Genomic DNA, 16,220 nt, shown 5'->3' on the forward strand with positions numbered 1-16,220 from the left:
TTTTATGGAGGAAGTGAACTAGAGCCATTCTTCTAAAACAGGTAGGTTTTATATGAATGGAGAGATACAGAGAGGGATTTTGAAGCAGGGGGATGATATGAGTGAGAGCCAGGTGGTGAGACCATGCATGGCATGTTCTGCGTTCAGCAGAAAGACCAGTGTTGCCAAGACTGAGTTTTATACAAAGAAGTAAGAAATAAAGTCGTAAAGTTGTAACTTGGGGCCTGACCCTGGCATGCTTTTAATGTCAGAATAAAGTGTTTAGATTTGCATTTACCAGCTCCTTACCAAACATTTCTAGTTGCTCATAAATTACACAAAGCAGAGTAATTCAATGAACAGTCATAGAATCTCTAGAGCTGACAGGCACCACAAAGGTCTAATAGAACATCACTCGTTGTACAAATGAGTAAATTGATCCCCAGGGGGATGGGTGACTTGTTAACATCAGCTGATTAGTTTTGGCAAAACCAGAACTAGAACCCACATGAAGTGGTTCCTAGTCCAATGACCTCAGGCTGATGTAGTAGAAAGAGCAGGGACTTTGATATAGGACAGATCTGGGGTTGAATTCCAGCTCTGCCACTTAATGGGTATGTGACTTTGGTCATGTCACTTAACTCCTGAAGGCTTCTCTTTTCATATCAGTAAGCTGGTGATGACATTTGTAAAACACCTGACTTGGTCCCTGGAATATAACAGCTCAATAGATTTTAGCTTTTCCTCTTTTGTTTCCTCCTAAGGTATAATTTAAGAGCTCTCAAACCCCAGCCTCTTCTCTTAGCTCGTCTGAGATAAATGCTAATACAATCACCAAGGGCTCAGAAACAAAACATCTATAGAAAGGCCTGGTTGAGTCACAGGTGTGCTAGGCTCTGGAACAGTGAGAGATGGGAATGGAGAAGAACTGGAAGATGTGAATCAGTCAGAGAAATTATCCAATGATAAAAGCCCATTTCATACGTCAAGCAAAAAAGACACAGGAAAAAGAGTGCAAAGGAGATATTAAAATTAAAAAAAAAGATGGACTTACAGTGGATACAGAAATTGGATTAACAAATTGTAGTATATTTAGACAACGGAGTATTACTCGGGAATTAAAAAGAACAAACTGTTGAAACACACAACCACTTGTATGAATCTCAAAAACCTTTCATTAAGTGAAAGAAGCCAGACACCAAAAATACATACTGTATGACTTCCATTTACATGAAATTCTTGAATGGACGAAACCTATTAGTGAAGGGAGTCAGAGCAATGGTCGGTTGGGCAGGGAGAAAAATTGATGAGAAAAGAGCACAAGAGAATTTTTAGCCAATGAAAATATTTCAGTGTTGAATACGATTGCCCAAACACATGGAACTGAACCACTAATAAAAACAAAACAAACTCACCGCTTTTTCCCTTGTGCTTCAAGTGGAATTTGAGTCTATTATCATATCATAGTCAATGGAAAATCTTTTCTTGCCTTATCTTTTCTCCCAGATAAGCAGAGGTGAGATGTTAAATCTTCGCTGGGACTCTGGAAGCAGAAGCTAGGAGACAGTGTGGAGCCAAGGATGCCCCAATGAATGATAACATCCAGAGCGAAGGTTCATCCTCCCAAACAGTCTAATAGGAAGTTAATCCACAGTGGACAAGATAGAAGAGAACAAATATGTGGCAGTTTCTCAGAAATAAGACCCAGGATAGAACAAGCCGGCAGCAGGCACTTATGTATAACTTCAGGAACTTGCTTGTAGCCTCCTATGTGTATATGGAAGAGAGTTGTCAATGCAGACATTTTGGAACTAGAGTTCCTAAGAAATCCTTGGTCACAGAAAAAACAGTATTTGGTATATACTAATAATATGCCTTCTTGGAGAACACACAGAATTTAACCAAAACTTATGCTGAGGAAGACAGTGGCATATCTTCTACTATGGTCTTGCAGATATTATTCTCTAGAGAAAAAAAGATGGACTTATAATTGTGTGCTTATTTCCCCAATAGTCTTTAAACTTCTCGAAAGCAAGAATTTTGTGTTTTTGTCTATAAATTCAAACCTATAACCCAGTGCCTGACATACAAAATGGTCCCTTCTTCATCCCCAAGTCACTGACCCTCAACATTCTTCTTCTTATACTAAATCCCTGCTCTCTCTACCATTTGTCTATTTATTGTCCCTGCTCATGAATGTTAGATCCATGGAGTCAGGGACTTTGGCAAATAGCAGATTCTTTTGAAATATTTGTTTAAAATAAGTAAATGAATGCATAAAAAGCATTTATTGAAGGAATTGTTGTATTATGACATAGAGGGGTGTTTCTAAAATAGTTTCATAACAATCACCAAGTATGTGGTCTGCCCATCTCTGTTGAGTAGCCTCTTTAACAAAGCTATGAACACCATACTTTTTCTTTCTCATGAGAGTTGGATTGAAACCAATAAGGAGCAACTAGGTCAATTCTCAAATTGGAGCTAGTAGGCAAAGACAGGCCCCATCACAATCATCACCATATTTCTAGCTTCTACTGAATTTCACTAGAATCTATAAGTTGACAATGTGTTTTTTAAAGTCACGAGAGAGAGAGAGAGAGAGAGAGAGACAGAGAGAGAGAGGCAGAGAGAGAGAGACAGAGAGAGAGACAGAGAGAGAGAGAGAGAGAAACATGGTCATCTTTATGAAAACACCTGTTGAGAGTCTTGATGGGTGTTGCAGCAGGTTATTTTGACCTATCCAATATCCATAAAACAAACTATCTGCCCAGGATGCACTGTTGTGTAATCTCTCATTCGATCATTTCTTCATTTAGCCATTTCTCCATCTACACTTACTGGTTGTAATTAGACATCACAAACACGCATGAACGCACACTTTCTATATGGTATCCTTAGTCTTCAACATGAGAGAATTAAAAAATACAATTCCTGAGAATTTTCAGAAACACATAAAAGTATGTCATTCTTAAAATATTTTCAACACTCTTAAACTCTTTACTTATTATTATAGGTATTTAAATTTAATTAATAACTGTAACACTAAGTATATTTGTATATACCAAGTACTGTAGACTATAACGAATAACCAAACACTGGAAAACACCCATGAATATTATTGCGTGGTATTTTAATAACTAAGCATTCAGATCTCCCAATAAAATTACTAGCCCTACACAGAATCACATGTCAAAATTGCCAATTTAAGGACTTACTTGCTTCGAAAATTTGTTATTTCTTGGTACATCACACATAGGATTTGTTTAAAATATCCTAAGCATTTAAACTTATGAATATTAATTTTATTTGCAAGAATGACTTTCTGTTCAGCAGATGGGACCACGAACTCACACCTGGAAACAGCGGGCTGACTGCTTGGATCACGACTGCTTCTCTTGCAGTGCTTCTTGTCCTGGTTCAGAAATGTAGACCTAACCTTGGACTCTGCACGTCATGTTTTTTGCTCTTGCAAAAAACCGAACCTATCATCTCTCTGTGTTGATTATTATGCTATGATTCTTGCAGGAGAATTATAATACTTTCCGCAACTTTCCTGATTTCTCAACTATTTGGATTTAAATTTGAATTTAAAAATAAATACTTTTTTTTTTTTTTGAGAAACACTGGCAAGGAATTCCCACACAGAAACACCACTGTAACGAACCCTTCCTTTCATCCACCAGTTAAACCGTAAGAAAAAAGTTGGAGAAATCTACCGTGGCAACATACAAGTGATATTTTTGACTTGTTGTCTGGACTCAAGGTGCTTATGGATTCGTAGTGGAGACATATACTCAGTTAACCACACTACATGATAAAATGTATTTTAATAAAATTCCATCAAGAGAGGCATAGATAGAGAACGTCAATGGATGGAGAGGTTACTTTCTGGGCAAGTCAATACCAAGGACAGACTCACAAATCCAAAAGGCCGCATGAGGGGGTAAGCGGTGTTTAGAAAGAAGAATTTTGAAAGAAATGGTGAAGATACAGGAAAGGAAAAGTGAAGGAAACCTAAAATAGTTTTGCAGGTTCTGACTTCCACTTATGTTACCAGGAGGCTACCTTGTTATGGGTGGGCATCATTTTCTCAAGCGAAACATCATTGATCGACATTTCAGTCCCATCATTTGACTCATGATACACTCCACTCAGTGTTCTAACTCCAGAATCTAATAAAAAACTTCATGGAAAGACTCTCACATTAGGGAAATAATTTTTCACTAAGAAGGAGATGGAGATCATTCCATTCAGCTAAAATAGGTACAGGAAGGTAACTGGGGGAGCCCAGTAATTCAGTTGAAAGGATTGACCAAGCCTTTGGGGCCTTCTTCTCAACAAAGTATTATTTCACCCTCTCCTTTATGAGTTCCAAGTTAATTTTCTGTATGATTTGTGACGTTAAATACCAATGAAAGGAGTCATGAAAATGCAGTTGCAAACTCTCCTTTCGTTGGCACTCCAGACAACGCCTAGCCCAGCGTGTACATCCAGTTGATTCATTATGTTCTGATGTGACTTGGCCTCGATATGTTCATATGTGACCTGCCAACCAGAGGGTTTGCTCCCCTTCTCCAACATCTAGTTGGAACCAAAGACATTTCTAATATATTAAGTCCATGACTGTTCCCAGAATAAGTAACACTTTGTAGTTCGTACTCCTTATTCTCATGTGGCATTGGATTAAACAATTTAAAGCATCGAAAGTAGTTTTGAAGAGATACAAGAGTAACCAAGACAAAAAATGCTGATCTAAAAAAAATATGAAAAGTGAAGAAGGATTATGCTGTGCCGATGAGGGGTTTATGTGTCAAATAAATCTATATGAGCCTCAGAGAACTTTTAGAAATTATTACTTTTCTGATATAAGAGGAACACAGTCACATTTTTAAAAAGATGATTTGAAATGTATTAGTTAATGAAGAAGAAAAATATGCATAATTTTACAAATCACAGATAATAACTTTTTGGTGTTTTTCTATTCATCATTATGCATATACATTTTTATAAAATTGGGCTTCTATTATAAATATAGGTTTGTTTCTTGCTTTTATTATTTAGTTAAAATGATAAACATTGCACCTTATTATTAAATGTTAATTTACATACAATTTCAAGTATACAGTGTTACACTAATTTCTTAGATCAGTTTTAACATCCACTGGCAAACACTCATTCTCTTCCTGGACTCGAGGTGAACTAAGTCAACTTTAGGGGCGGGATCCAGACTCCTGCCTGACAGTTGTTGTGGCAAGGTCATTCTCCTTAAGAACTGTCCCCAATGCCCTCTTCAGCTTATGGGTCCTCAGGGCGTAAATGAGAAGGTTGAGCAGCGTGGTGTCAGCTGTAGACACCAGAGAGGAAAGCCGATTCTCCTTGAGGGTTTATCTGTGGTCGTGGCACAGGGACAGGAAACCGGACAGTCATCCAGCAGCGGGACCTTGCTGAGGTAGGAGGATCAGTGGTGCCACCTGCTGATTGGATCTCTGAGCAGCAGCCATTAGGAGACCTAGGAAGAGGTGAGAAAGGAGGAAGGGCCAAGACAGCCTGAAAGCCAGCAGCATAGCCGGCTCCTGCAGGCAGTGCTGGCATCCACAGGAGGCAGTTTTCCACACCGTGGCAAGGCTGTCACACAGAGAGTGCCTCGTCAGTGCGTGTTAATTCCTGACCACTCCCTGGCCTGGCAGGATGACAGAAAACCCAGGCGAGCAGTTGGGATGCATGGAGTGAAGGCAAATTGTTGCATTAAATAAGCTATAGTTTGCCATACATTTGTATCTAACACAATCATAAAATATATTTCTTTGACAGAATTATATGTTTTAATGAGTAGTCCTTACTTGAGGCATCTTTCACAGGATAAATTAACATCATTGCCTCTTCAAGAGGTGGGTTGTCTTAATGTATCGATGTCTTTATTCACAGGGTGCGTGAGGTGGGGGCGGGGTCCCAGACAGAGCAATTGCCATGGTTAGCTGTGAACCTTTAAGTGAGGGCTAGCAGACTAGAGCTCCTACACTGAAGGTTTTGTTCAAATTTTTCAAATCTTATTCAAAACACTTCCGGAAAATGACTGTAGACTGTGGATAATATAGGGCAAATATGGCAAAATCAAAATCTCAGTTGCAAAGTGTGAGAAAGTTGATATTAAAATTCTACTTTCGTCATTTGGATGGAGTTCATTATCAAGGCGACCTTCAGACACACCCCATCCCCCGTTCCCCTAAGCCTTCGATTGGTGTCAGAGGCTGATACACCGATGACGATATTCTCCAGAGCACCTTTGACTTCCTTGCTCCGCAGAGTGTAAATCAGGGGTGGAGTAAGGGGGCGACAAAGGTGTAGATCAGAGCTATTTGGAGGTCCTCAAAGGCTGACGCCCTGGACGGGGGATGCAGGTGTACCACGGCACAGACGCCATACTGCAGCAAGAGCACGGTGAGGTGGGAGGAACAGGTGGAGAAGGCGGGGCGGCGACCCTGCGTCGAAAGGATGCGCAGGATGGCCGAGGCGATGAACATGTAGGAGACGCAGATGAGCAGGAAGGGGAGGGTCAGCACGAGGATGCTCACGACATAGAGGACAGCCTGGTGCACGCGGATGTTCGCGCAGGCCAGCTGCAGGACCGGAGGCACAGCACAGAGGAAGTGGTTGATCGCCCGTAGGTGCTCCCAGAAGGGCAAGGTGAAGATTAAGGACGTGCGCTGCATGGTCAGGAAGAGCACCAGGCCCAGGGCAAAGGCCACCACCTGGATGTACAGCTTCTGAGTCATGACGAGGGTGTAGTGCAGCGGGTAGCAGATGGCCACATAGGCATCAGAGGCCATGATTGCAAAGAGAAAACAGCACCACCAGGTGTGAGAAAATAGAACATTTGGGCCCCACAGCCTGCCTGTGAAATGGGCTTCCGGGCCCCCCACAACATTGGAGAGCATCAAGGGTACCACAATGGTGTTGTAGCTGACCTCTATGAAGGACAGGCTGGACATTCCGGTGAACACATGGGACTCAAACTCAGTGGGGTGGGACTGGTTGAGGACAGGGCGCCTAGCAAATGTGTCTCCTGCGAAAGAACAGAAAGTGTTGAATCTCCCTTTCCTGGGTTATGTTACTGTTTGAAGAAAAGCAGGGACTTTAACTTTGACTCAGAATTACCTATTTAATATCCAGATTCCAATTTTGGTGCTTGGAATATGTGCGCAATAGAAGGTATGGGGTCGTTTTCCATGGAAACCGTCATGAATGGGAGACAGACTCATCTGTAGATGTTTCCGGTGACACGAAAGATGCCTGCACCGTTACTAGATTTGTTCGATTTCTTAATCTTGGTAGTGGTTATACTAGTGTATCTACTGTGTAAAAAATAGATCAGGCTGTACACTTAGGATCTGTGAAATTCTCTATATGTATCTCATATTTCAATAAGAATTTACCAGAAAAGTGAACACTTCTATTTAAATAATTTTGAAAATATCTACAACTATCCAACTCTCTAGTTTAATAAAAAGCAAAAAGTTAGCCCTTGTCAATTGGATTTAAAATACCAGAGTAAAAAAAGAAAGACATTTTACCAGTGATACCTATGTGTCTGTGTCACCAGAAACTAACATAATGTTGAATGTCATTTATATCTCAATAAAACGTTAAAGGAGAAAAGCAAGCAAAGATGCAAGGTACCCATTTTGTTGGCAAGGATCATAGCTCAGGGGGCAAGATTGTGTAGTAAGCAGCTTCCTGGTTTGGTGGCTTTTGGACTCTGGCAGAAACAGTGAAATGCTGGGACTAGAAATTGTTCCTGGAAGCTTTATCTACTTGTTCAGCCATTCCAACAATTTTGGAAACCACAGAATACATGATAAATAATACTTTTCGCTTCAGAAAAAAAAGTAGCCAAATAAAATTATATTAAGCATATTAAAAAAAGAAAAGAATGAAGAAGAAAAGGCTATTAGACTCTTGAAATTCGACAAGCAGGAAACAAGCTGATTAGACTACTCAACTGCAGACATGTGCTACCCTTCATGAAAAAGAAAAGATGACTCTGGGGGTAGAGCCTAGAGAGCAGTGCGGTGGACCACAGAGGGTGAAACTCTGGGCCCAGAGGGTGGAGCCATGAGGTAGAGAAGATTATGTCTTGATACCGCTTGCAGTAAATATGTAGGAAGATTTTGAAGTATATCTGTGTTCTTATTGTAACATTTTAGTTATAAATTTCATTTCAATTTTCAGGTCTTGAAAATTAATGAAGTCTGCCCTGTTTGATTTCAAAATTGGTTGGGACCAATAACTTCTTTCTTGCTTCCATTTTTCTCTCTTTTGAAACGGAATGTCTGTAACTGTTATTCTACACCTGTCTCATTATTTTGTTTTGGGAAGACATAACTTGTTTTCTAGTTTTTCAGGTCCACAGATGGAGAGGAATTCTGCCCAAGCATGGTTTATACTCAGAGTCTCATCTAAGACCTTGATTTCGATGGTTTAGATGATGAGATACGGGACTCTTGAGCTAATGATATTCAGATGAGATTTTGGACTTGAGCTGATGCTGTAATGGGTTGAGGCTTTGGGGGATGTTGGGATAGGATGAATGTATTTTGCATTTGGATGTGTTGTTAAATACAAGTGTCAAAAAATTTAGAGAACTTTACTTGAGAAGAAAATTTTCTTGAGCAAGAAGAACACCAAAATTAGGGAGACTTCAAACTGAAAGTGATCAGCATTTCACAAGCATCTCATCACAGAATGGCTTATCAAGTGAGAATGAGCAAGCTGTTGAACTTGTACAACAATTGGTTATTACAATGGGAATTTCCACATGGTGGGGGATTGGTTAAAAGTGATTATCTTCTACCATTTTAGGAAGATAACTTAAATTTTATTTATCATTATCAGAAGGATTTTCAAGGAATTACCTAAATTAATTTTTACTTCTGTTCATGAAAAAAGCTAGGTTAAGTTTTGCTTATACTGCCTAAGTGGCTTTGTCTGTTAAGGGAATTTTCAAGCCTGGTTTTCTTTTTGTTTTAAGAAAATGGGTCCCCCCACCCCTCAACACACACACACACACACACACACACACACACACACACACACACATCTTTTGGGTCCATCATAGTGATATGGTTGGAAATCAAAGATAAAGGGAAAACAATTTCACATTCATATGGGAAAAAACTCCACAAGAATACAAGCGATTTCTTATCAGAAAAATGAGAACCAGAAGGCAATGGACGGGCATCTTTAAAGAAGTGAAAGACAAAAGAGCATTCCAAGCATTCTATACCCAGTGAAAATATTCTTAAAATTAATATAAAAATGTAAAAGACTACTTGTAGAATTCCTTTAAGAAGTATTGACTGCTTAAAACAAAAATAGCAATCTATGATGAAATTTATAACTAAAATGTTACAATAAGAACACAGATATACTTCAAAATCTTCCTACATATTTACTGCAGCGGTATCATAATAATTCATAGTAGGCTGTGATAAGACTGCAACTACAAAATATAATAGCTAAGAAATGACTAGAGATAAAAAGTGTTTCATAAATTCAAAAAGAGGCCAAGAAGGAGAAAACAAGGAACAAAGAGATGGGATCAATGAAAAACACATAGGAAGATGAAATATACACACTCTAATCAGATTGGATTAAAAAGAAAAAAGGATGAGATATAGGCTCTTTGCAAGAGGCACACTCTATGTGTGAGAAAATATAGATAGAAACCAAAAGGAATAACAATATGTATCACGCAAATGCTAATCATACAGAAGACAATGTGGGTAAATTAAGATCCGACAAAGGAGATTTCAGGACCAGTGATATTACCAACAATAATAAAGAATATTGCTTAATGACAAAACGGTTAATCCTTCAATAAGATATAACACCACTAAATACGTATACATCTAATAACAGAGCTCTTTAACATACGGGAAACAAAAATTGTCAGAACTGAAAGAAGACATCGACAAATCTGCAATCATAGTTGTAGATTTTAACCCACTTCTATCAGTAATTGAGAACAGAAGTAGGCAAAAATTCATAAGAATATAGAAGATTAGAATGATACCTTAGCTAACTTAATTGACTGCACTCAATACTTACAGCATACACATTCTTTTCAAAGGCACATGTGACATCACAACGAAAACATAAAACAAATCTCAATGATAAAAATTATAATCTTGACTCAAAATCTTGGATTTTGTAATGAGCGTCAGTCCCCAATTTGGCCCATACTGGACACTTCTATTCAAAAGTAGGGAGAAAAAGGAGGCACATAGTTGTCACCAGTCCGTAGCAATTCTGACCCCATTGGGGCACGTCGCCAGGGTTCTCTACTGGCAGCAGCGGACATTCCTTTATTACAGCCCACTTACGTTCTGTAGGACTGGTTTCCTAATCCTCTGTGATTTGCAGATGTTGGCTCTACTCCCTGGGTCTATGTCCTGGGGAAGTTCTTTCATTTATATAAAAAAAGGTCCATGTTTGCACTTGAGTAGCTTTCTTAGCTGGCTTCCTGTCCGTACAAAGTTGAAAGGCAAGGATCTTTTTGTTGTTGTTCTTACAGACTGGCCATGTCCCTTTTTGTCACAGTCGATTGTGCTTTTATCAATACAGTACAATACAATGCAATACAATACAGCACACTGCAATACAATAAATACAATGCAATACTAATCAGTACAAATAACTTTTTTTGTATGTTTTCTATGAATTCTTTAAAGGTTTCACTCCACGGGTTCACATGTTTTCAGACCCGCTAACAGTTCATTTGCCATATATCCAACTTTACTGACAACCTCCTTGCTGTTTTTAAAGCCTCAGATCATTCCCGAACCAAGGCCACATACTTTGTGTCTCTGCTATGGCAACACGCCACTTCTAGGTACCAATGCCTGTATCCATTATTTATTGCTGCACGACAAACGATTCTGAAACTTAGCAGCTTAAAATAACAACCGTCTATTATTTCTTGCAAACTGGTAGGCGGCAGAGCCATTTCTTCCTGGTCTCGCTTTGGGATCACTCATGAAGCTGTGATCATATGGTGAGATGTCTAGGAAAAAGAGTTTGCAGAAGGCAATGGTCATTCACGTCTGTGAATTAGTTTCATCATGGAAATAGAATAAACACAGTCTTCCTTCACAGGAGTTTTGAAGATTCAGAGAATATATATATTTATGGTACACAGTAAGTACTAGTGTTAGCTAGTAACTAGTATTTGAAAACAGAAATATAAGATTGAAAAATAAGCTAGGGTGTGGCCATGGGAATGGACATCAATGAACAAGGATGCAGGAGGTCACAGACATGTAGGACCCTTCTGTATTGTTTCTCGGGAGGTTAATGCCTAGTACATTTAGATGCTTTAAATATACTAAATACACGAATAAATAAAAGGACAGCCACAAAGAAAAAGAAAAAACTCTTTCACACAATAGTTGTTTAGCAAATACTTTATTATGGGGAAATTGCATTGTGAACATATTTTCAGTTTTACATAAAATACTACCATAAACAATCTTTTTCTAATTATTCCCTGTTTGTCCCTAACTCTCAAGGTCCATCTCTGCTCTACCCTGTCTCGGAAGGTTAACCTCTGAGAATGGAATCATTCCGTATCCCCTGCTCCCTTGCTCCCAGATGGGTTTGGCCAATGGGAGACACAATAGGGGATGTGAGGATCCAAGGAGAGAGAGGTTGGGGTATTTATCTTCCTGCTCTGTCCTTACATGGTCACAGTTATGCCAATTGCTGCCTTTTCTTCTAAAGCCACAGTTCTTACCAAGTGGTTTCTCTTGCTAGATCTAGTTCTCACTAGTCTCTAGTAACACTGTACCTTCTCTTTGCCAGTGAGGTCTGGGGGTCAGAATGGCTAGTATGTAAGAGTGTCGTCACCCCTTATTGGTTCCCTCGCTCATACTTCAGCATATAATTTTTTTATTATATTTTTAAATTAAAATCTACTGAAGGACACAGCTGTTTCCAGCTGACACCTGAGATACAGTGTTATACTTGTCACTTTCTATTACGCTCATTTGTTAATTTCTTTTCTAGCAGAAAAATTCCTGAGTCTACTAAAATGGTAGAATCATTTGAAAGGTCTCTGGTACTCTGGTAGCTAAACAGTATCAAGAGAATTTGTAGCATTTTAAAATATCAGTTTTAACATAGCTGAGAGAAATCCCAGTTGCATGGGGATTTACAGGGCCTGGACTGGATCCGTTGTCTGACAGGTCATACACTCCTCTAGTGGTCCCGGGAGAGAGAGCTCCTGGCAGGAACCCTCCCGAGGGCTTCCTTCATCTCACTGTTCCTCAGGGCATAGATCAGTGGATTGAGCAGTGGGGTTCCCAGTGTGTACACCAGTGAGATGAACTGGTCCTGCTTGGGGTCGTAGCTAGAGTTGGGGCGCAGGTACATGAAGGCACAGCAGCCATACTGCAGCACGACCACAGTGAGGTGGGACGAGCAGGTGGAGAAGGCCCGGTGGCGGCCAGCTGATGACTGGACCTTGAGCACAGCAGCCACGATGAAGGCGTAGGAGGTGGCGATGAGGAGGAAAGGCACGGCAATGGCTAGCGTGGCTGCCACCAGCACCGACTGCTCATGGATGTGGCTGTTGGCACAGACGAGACGCATCACTGGTGGCACATCACAAAAGAAGTGCTCTAGACCCCGGGCCTGGCAGAATGGCAGAGAGAAGATGAAGGCCACCAGCTGCAAGGACAGGAACAAGCCGATGACCACAGAAGCAATGACCAAGCGGACACAGAGCGTCATGGTTATGATGAGAGGGTACCGCAAGGGGTGGCAAATAGCAACATACCGGTCATAGGCCATCACAGCCAGGAGCAAGCAGTCGGCACTGCCAAGTCCGATGAAGAAAGCCATTTGCGTGGCACAGCCCAGCACAGTGATGGTCTTCTCTGACTGTAGGATGTGGGCCAGAATGTGAGGCACCACCACAGCAGTGTAGCATATTTCCACCCCTGAGAGGCTGCCCAGGAAGTAGTACATGGGTGTGTGTAGGCGGGCTTCCGTGTGGATGGCCACCACGATGAGGACATTCCCGCTGATGATCAGTGTATAAACCAGGCTGACACCGAGGAAAGACAGGACACGCAGCTCGAGGTGCGAGGGATAGGCCAGGAACACAAACTCCATCAACACGGAGCGATTTCCCCAGGTCATTGAGCTAACAGGTTTACTGTGTCGCTAGTTACGGGAACAGAAGGAACAATCGGATTGAAAAAATCCTGGCTCACACTCTAAACCCCGGTATAATCTAATCCAGATTGGAGTTAGAAATGAAAAGAATTAGGACTAGTTCTATTTTCCCTCCTTTTAAACCAAATCTCTTCACATAAATAACTACAACTTCATTCCTAACTGCCAAGAATTGAGCTAGATTACATACAAAACTTTTGAGGAAAATACTCAGAGGAAGTTTAGGAAATTAAAAGCTCTTTTCAGTAGAAATGAGATTAAAATTCAATGCTTTCAATAAAGTTACAAGGAAGTGTCACGGAATTTTGGGGTGCAGAGGTTATAAAAGTGAGGGCAGAAAGTTGTGTTCTTGGTAGCATTATTCACAGTAGCCAAGGGATGGAAGCAATTTAATTGTCTATCAACAGATGATCGGACAAAGATCATGCACTGTAGAGATAGAAAGGGATATTATTCAGCCTTAACAAAGAGTGAAATCCTATCATACGCTATAACATAGGTGAACCTTGAGGATATTATGCAAAGTGAAATAAGTCAGTCACAAAAAGAAAACTAAAGCATGATTCCCCCTGTCTGAGGTATCTGAAGTAGTAAAACTTGTAGAAACTGAAAGGGGACTGGTGGTTGCCAGGGACAAAGGGGAGTGGGGAAAAGGGAGTTGTTCGGTGGGTATAGAACTTCAGTTTTGTACCATAAACATGTCTGGAGATCTGTATATGGTTCACAGCACTGTGCTGCGTATTTGAAAATGGTGAGGATAGTAAATCTTACGTCGTGTATTTAATTTTATGTTATGACCACACGCACACCCAAAAGGCAAGAGCCAACATTGTGTACGTAGAAGGGTTCTCAATCTGTAGTGATATTGGAAGATCATGTGTAAGTATATAGACGGTCCTAAATATTAAGAGCACTCAGGGCATGAACAACTTCTTTGTCCAACGGTTCACAAATAGTATCCGTTTCATTCATCCTCTTTTTTCTCTTCTGAATTTCAATAATGCTTTGAATTATTTCTAATGTCGCTGAGCATATTTCACATTGTATTACAACACGCAGAGGAGGGGCGGGGTATCAGTGTGAAGTCAGTTTTGAAATTAAATGGTGTGGGTTGAAAAATCCCATCTCCCAGCTCAGTGACTCAGGGCAATATATAACTTCTCTGAATCCTTGGTTCTTTTCTTGAAATTTATTTTAAAATTATAATTTTAAATATTAAAATTATTTAATATTTTATTAAATAATTACAATATTATTATTAGTTTCAGGTGTACAACATAGTGATTAGACATTTATATATCTTACGAAGTGATCACCCCAATAAGTCTAGTAACCATCTGTCACCATACATAGTTAGTATGATATTTTTATTTGAAAAATGGGGATAATAATTGTACTTTCCCCTAAGGGTTGTCCAGATTAAATGAGATCATAATGTAAAGTATCTACCACAATGCCTAGTCCACAGTAACAGCAGCCTCATATCAGATAACCATCATTCTTATTTGTAAGTTCAAGGGCAGCCATCCTTCCTTATTTATATTTTATCTCCCTATATCACCAACCTAATGATGCGCAAATTGTAGACACTCAAGAATTGTATGTTGAGCAGATAAATACATTGTAAAAAACATGCCATTGATACCCTTTTTCATTTTTAAAATTATTTCATAATCAAATCACTTTTTAAAGAGCCCTTATGGAAATCACTTTAGTGGCTCTAATTATAGAAAACATTTGGGCTGCACTGTGGAAAAAATCCCATCGCCCCATCGCTCAAGGGTAGCGTATCTAGGGCTATGACAAACCGATGTCATGAGGCTAGTCTACCACCTATATTATGATGGAGGACTTTGAAATGTGTGTGCTGATGATGACTTCTGAGAATTTTGTTACAGTCAGTCACACTCATCATCTTAAAGTGCTCTCCAGGATCTATAATAAAATACTTACATCAGAGCTATCATAGGTCAGGAATTCCTGCAGTTGAAAGGGACCTCAGGCATTGCTTAGTTCAGTCTCGTATTAGATACTTGAATCTCCAATAAAGTATCTGGACATCAAGTCACCTTCAGTGCCCAGGAAATCTCATTACCTCCTGGCTCTCTTGCTCCATCTTTGGAAGGATCGATGCTCTGAAAGTGCTTTCTTGTAATCGGCTGGAATCTACCTCTGTTCAATTTCTACATATTCATTCTGTTTTATATCATTGGGCAATTTCTACATGAATCAATTCAGATACTAAAGCCATTATTATGCAGTCCTACATTTTCATCCTGATTTATTTAGCTATTCCTGTGTGGCATGGATTTGATATTTCTCACAATTTTAGCTCTGGAAAGCCTTTTTTAAAAAAATATCTTCCTTAAAAATGTGTTGCATAGGACAGGTCTCAGGGGTGGTCAGCATTACAAAGATTTGAACATCACCCGTATAGTCATGGACGATCTATTTCTTCAATCTAATAAAAAATCAGATTAACTCACAGGTTTGTGTTCAATTGCTTGGTTTTCTCCTCACACTTACACTGATATTTAGCTCCTCAGATGTAAAATTACTAGTCCATTTTTCGTATTTTTGGAGCAACAAATCATCACCCACCATTCTAAAAAGATTTGTCCATGTTCTAGACTGCCAGCATTGAGATCTTTAGAAAATCTTTAATTTGTCACTTCACATCTTAACCATCTTTTCTTAAGTCACTCACATTTGATTTTTATGTATTAAGTACCAAGAAGCACCACACACAATGGTGATCAAAATGGTACAGTCTGTGCTCAAGTGGATATTACATCTTAATTCGAGAGGCAGACACTGTTAATTAAAGAACATGGCATATGTATAGATAGATAGGTGAGGGGATGGATGGATAGATAGATGACAGATCATAGAGCTGATTAACTGCTTTGAATAATAATAGTGTGTTAAAAGACTATCCAACATGGGGCCCGGCATAGTTTGTGATTAGGTGATTCTGAAAAGGCTTCCTGGAGGAAGTAATATTT

The 16,220-nt window shown here is 39.6% G+C and overlaps 1 protein-coding gene and 1 pseudogene across 1 annotated transcript; both read right to left on the reverse strand.

Moving 5' to 3' along the window:
- Positions 1-5,319: 5,319 nt before the first annotated feature.
- On the reverse strand, positions 5,320-6,968 carry LOC120600743 (olfactory receptor 10Q1-like; annotated as a pseudogene).
- A 5,266-nt stretch (positions 6,969-12,234) lies between these two features.
- On the reverse strand, positions 12,235-13,179 carry OR10W1 (olfactory receptor family 10 subfamily W member 1). The gene has a single exon (XM_039860257.1). The coding sequence runs from the start codon at positions 13,177-13,179 to the stop codon at positions 12,235-12,237; it is 945 nt and encodes a 314-aa protein (XP_039716191.1).
- Positions 13,180-16,220: the final 3,041 nt, after the last annotated feature.

The sequence above is a fragment of the Pteropus medius genome, unplaced genomic scaffold (genome assembly GCF_902729225.1).
Source record: "Pteropus medius unplaced genomic scaffold, Ma_sr-lr_union100, whole genome shotgun sequence".
In the NCBI taxonomy this organism is placed as follows: domain Eukaryota; kingdom Metazoa; phylum Chordata; class Mammalia; order Chiroptera; family Pteropodidae; genus Pteropus; species Pteropus medius.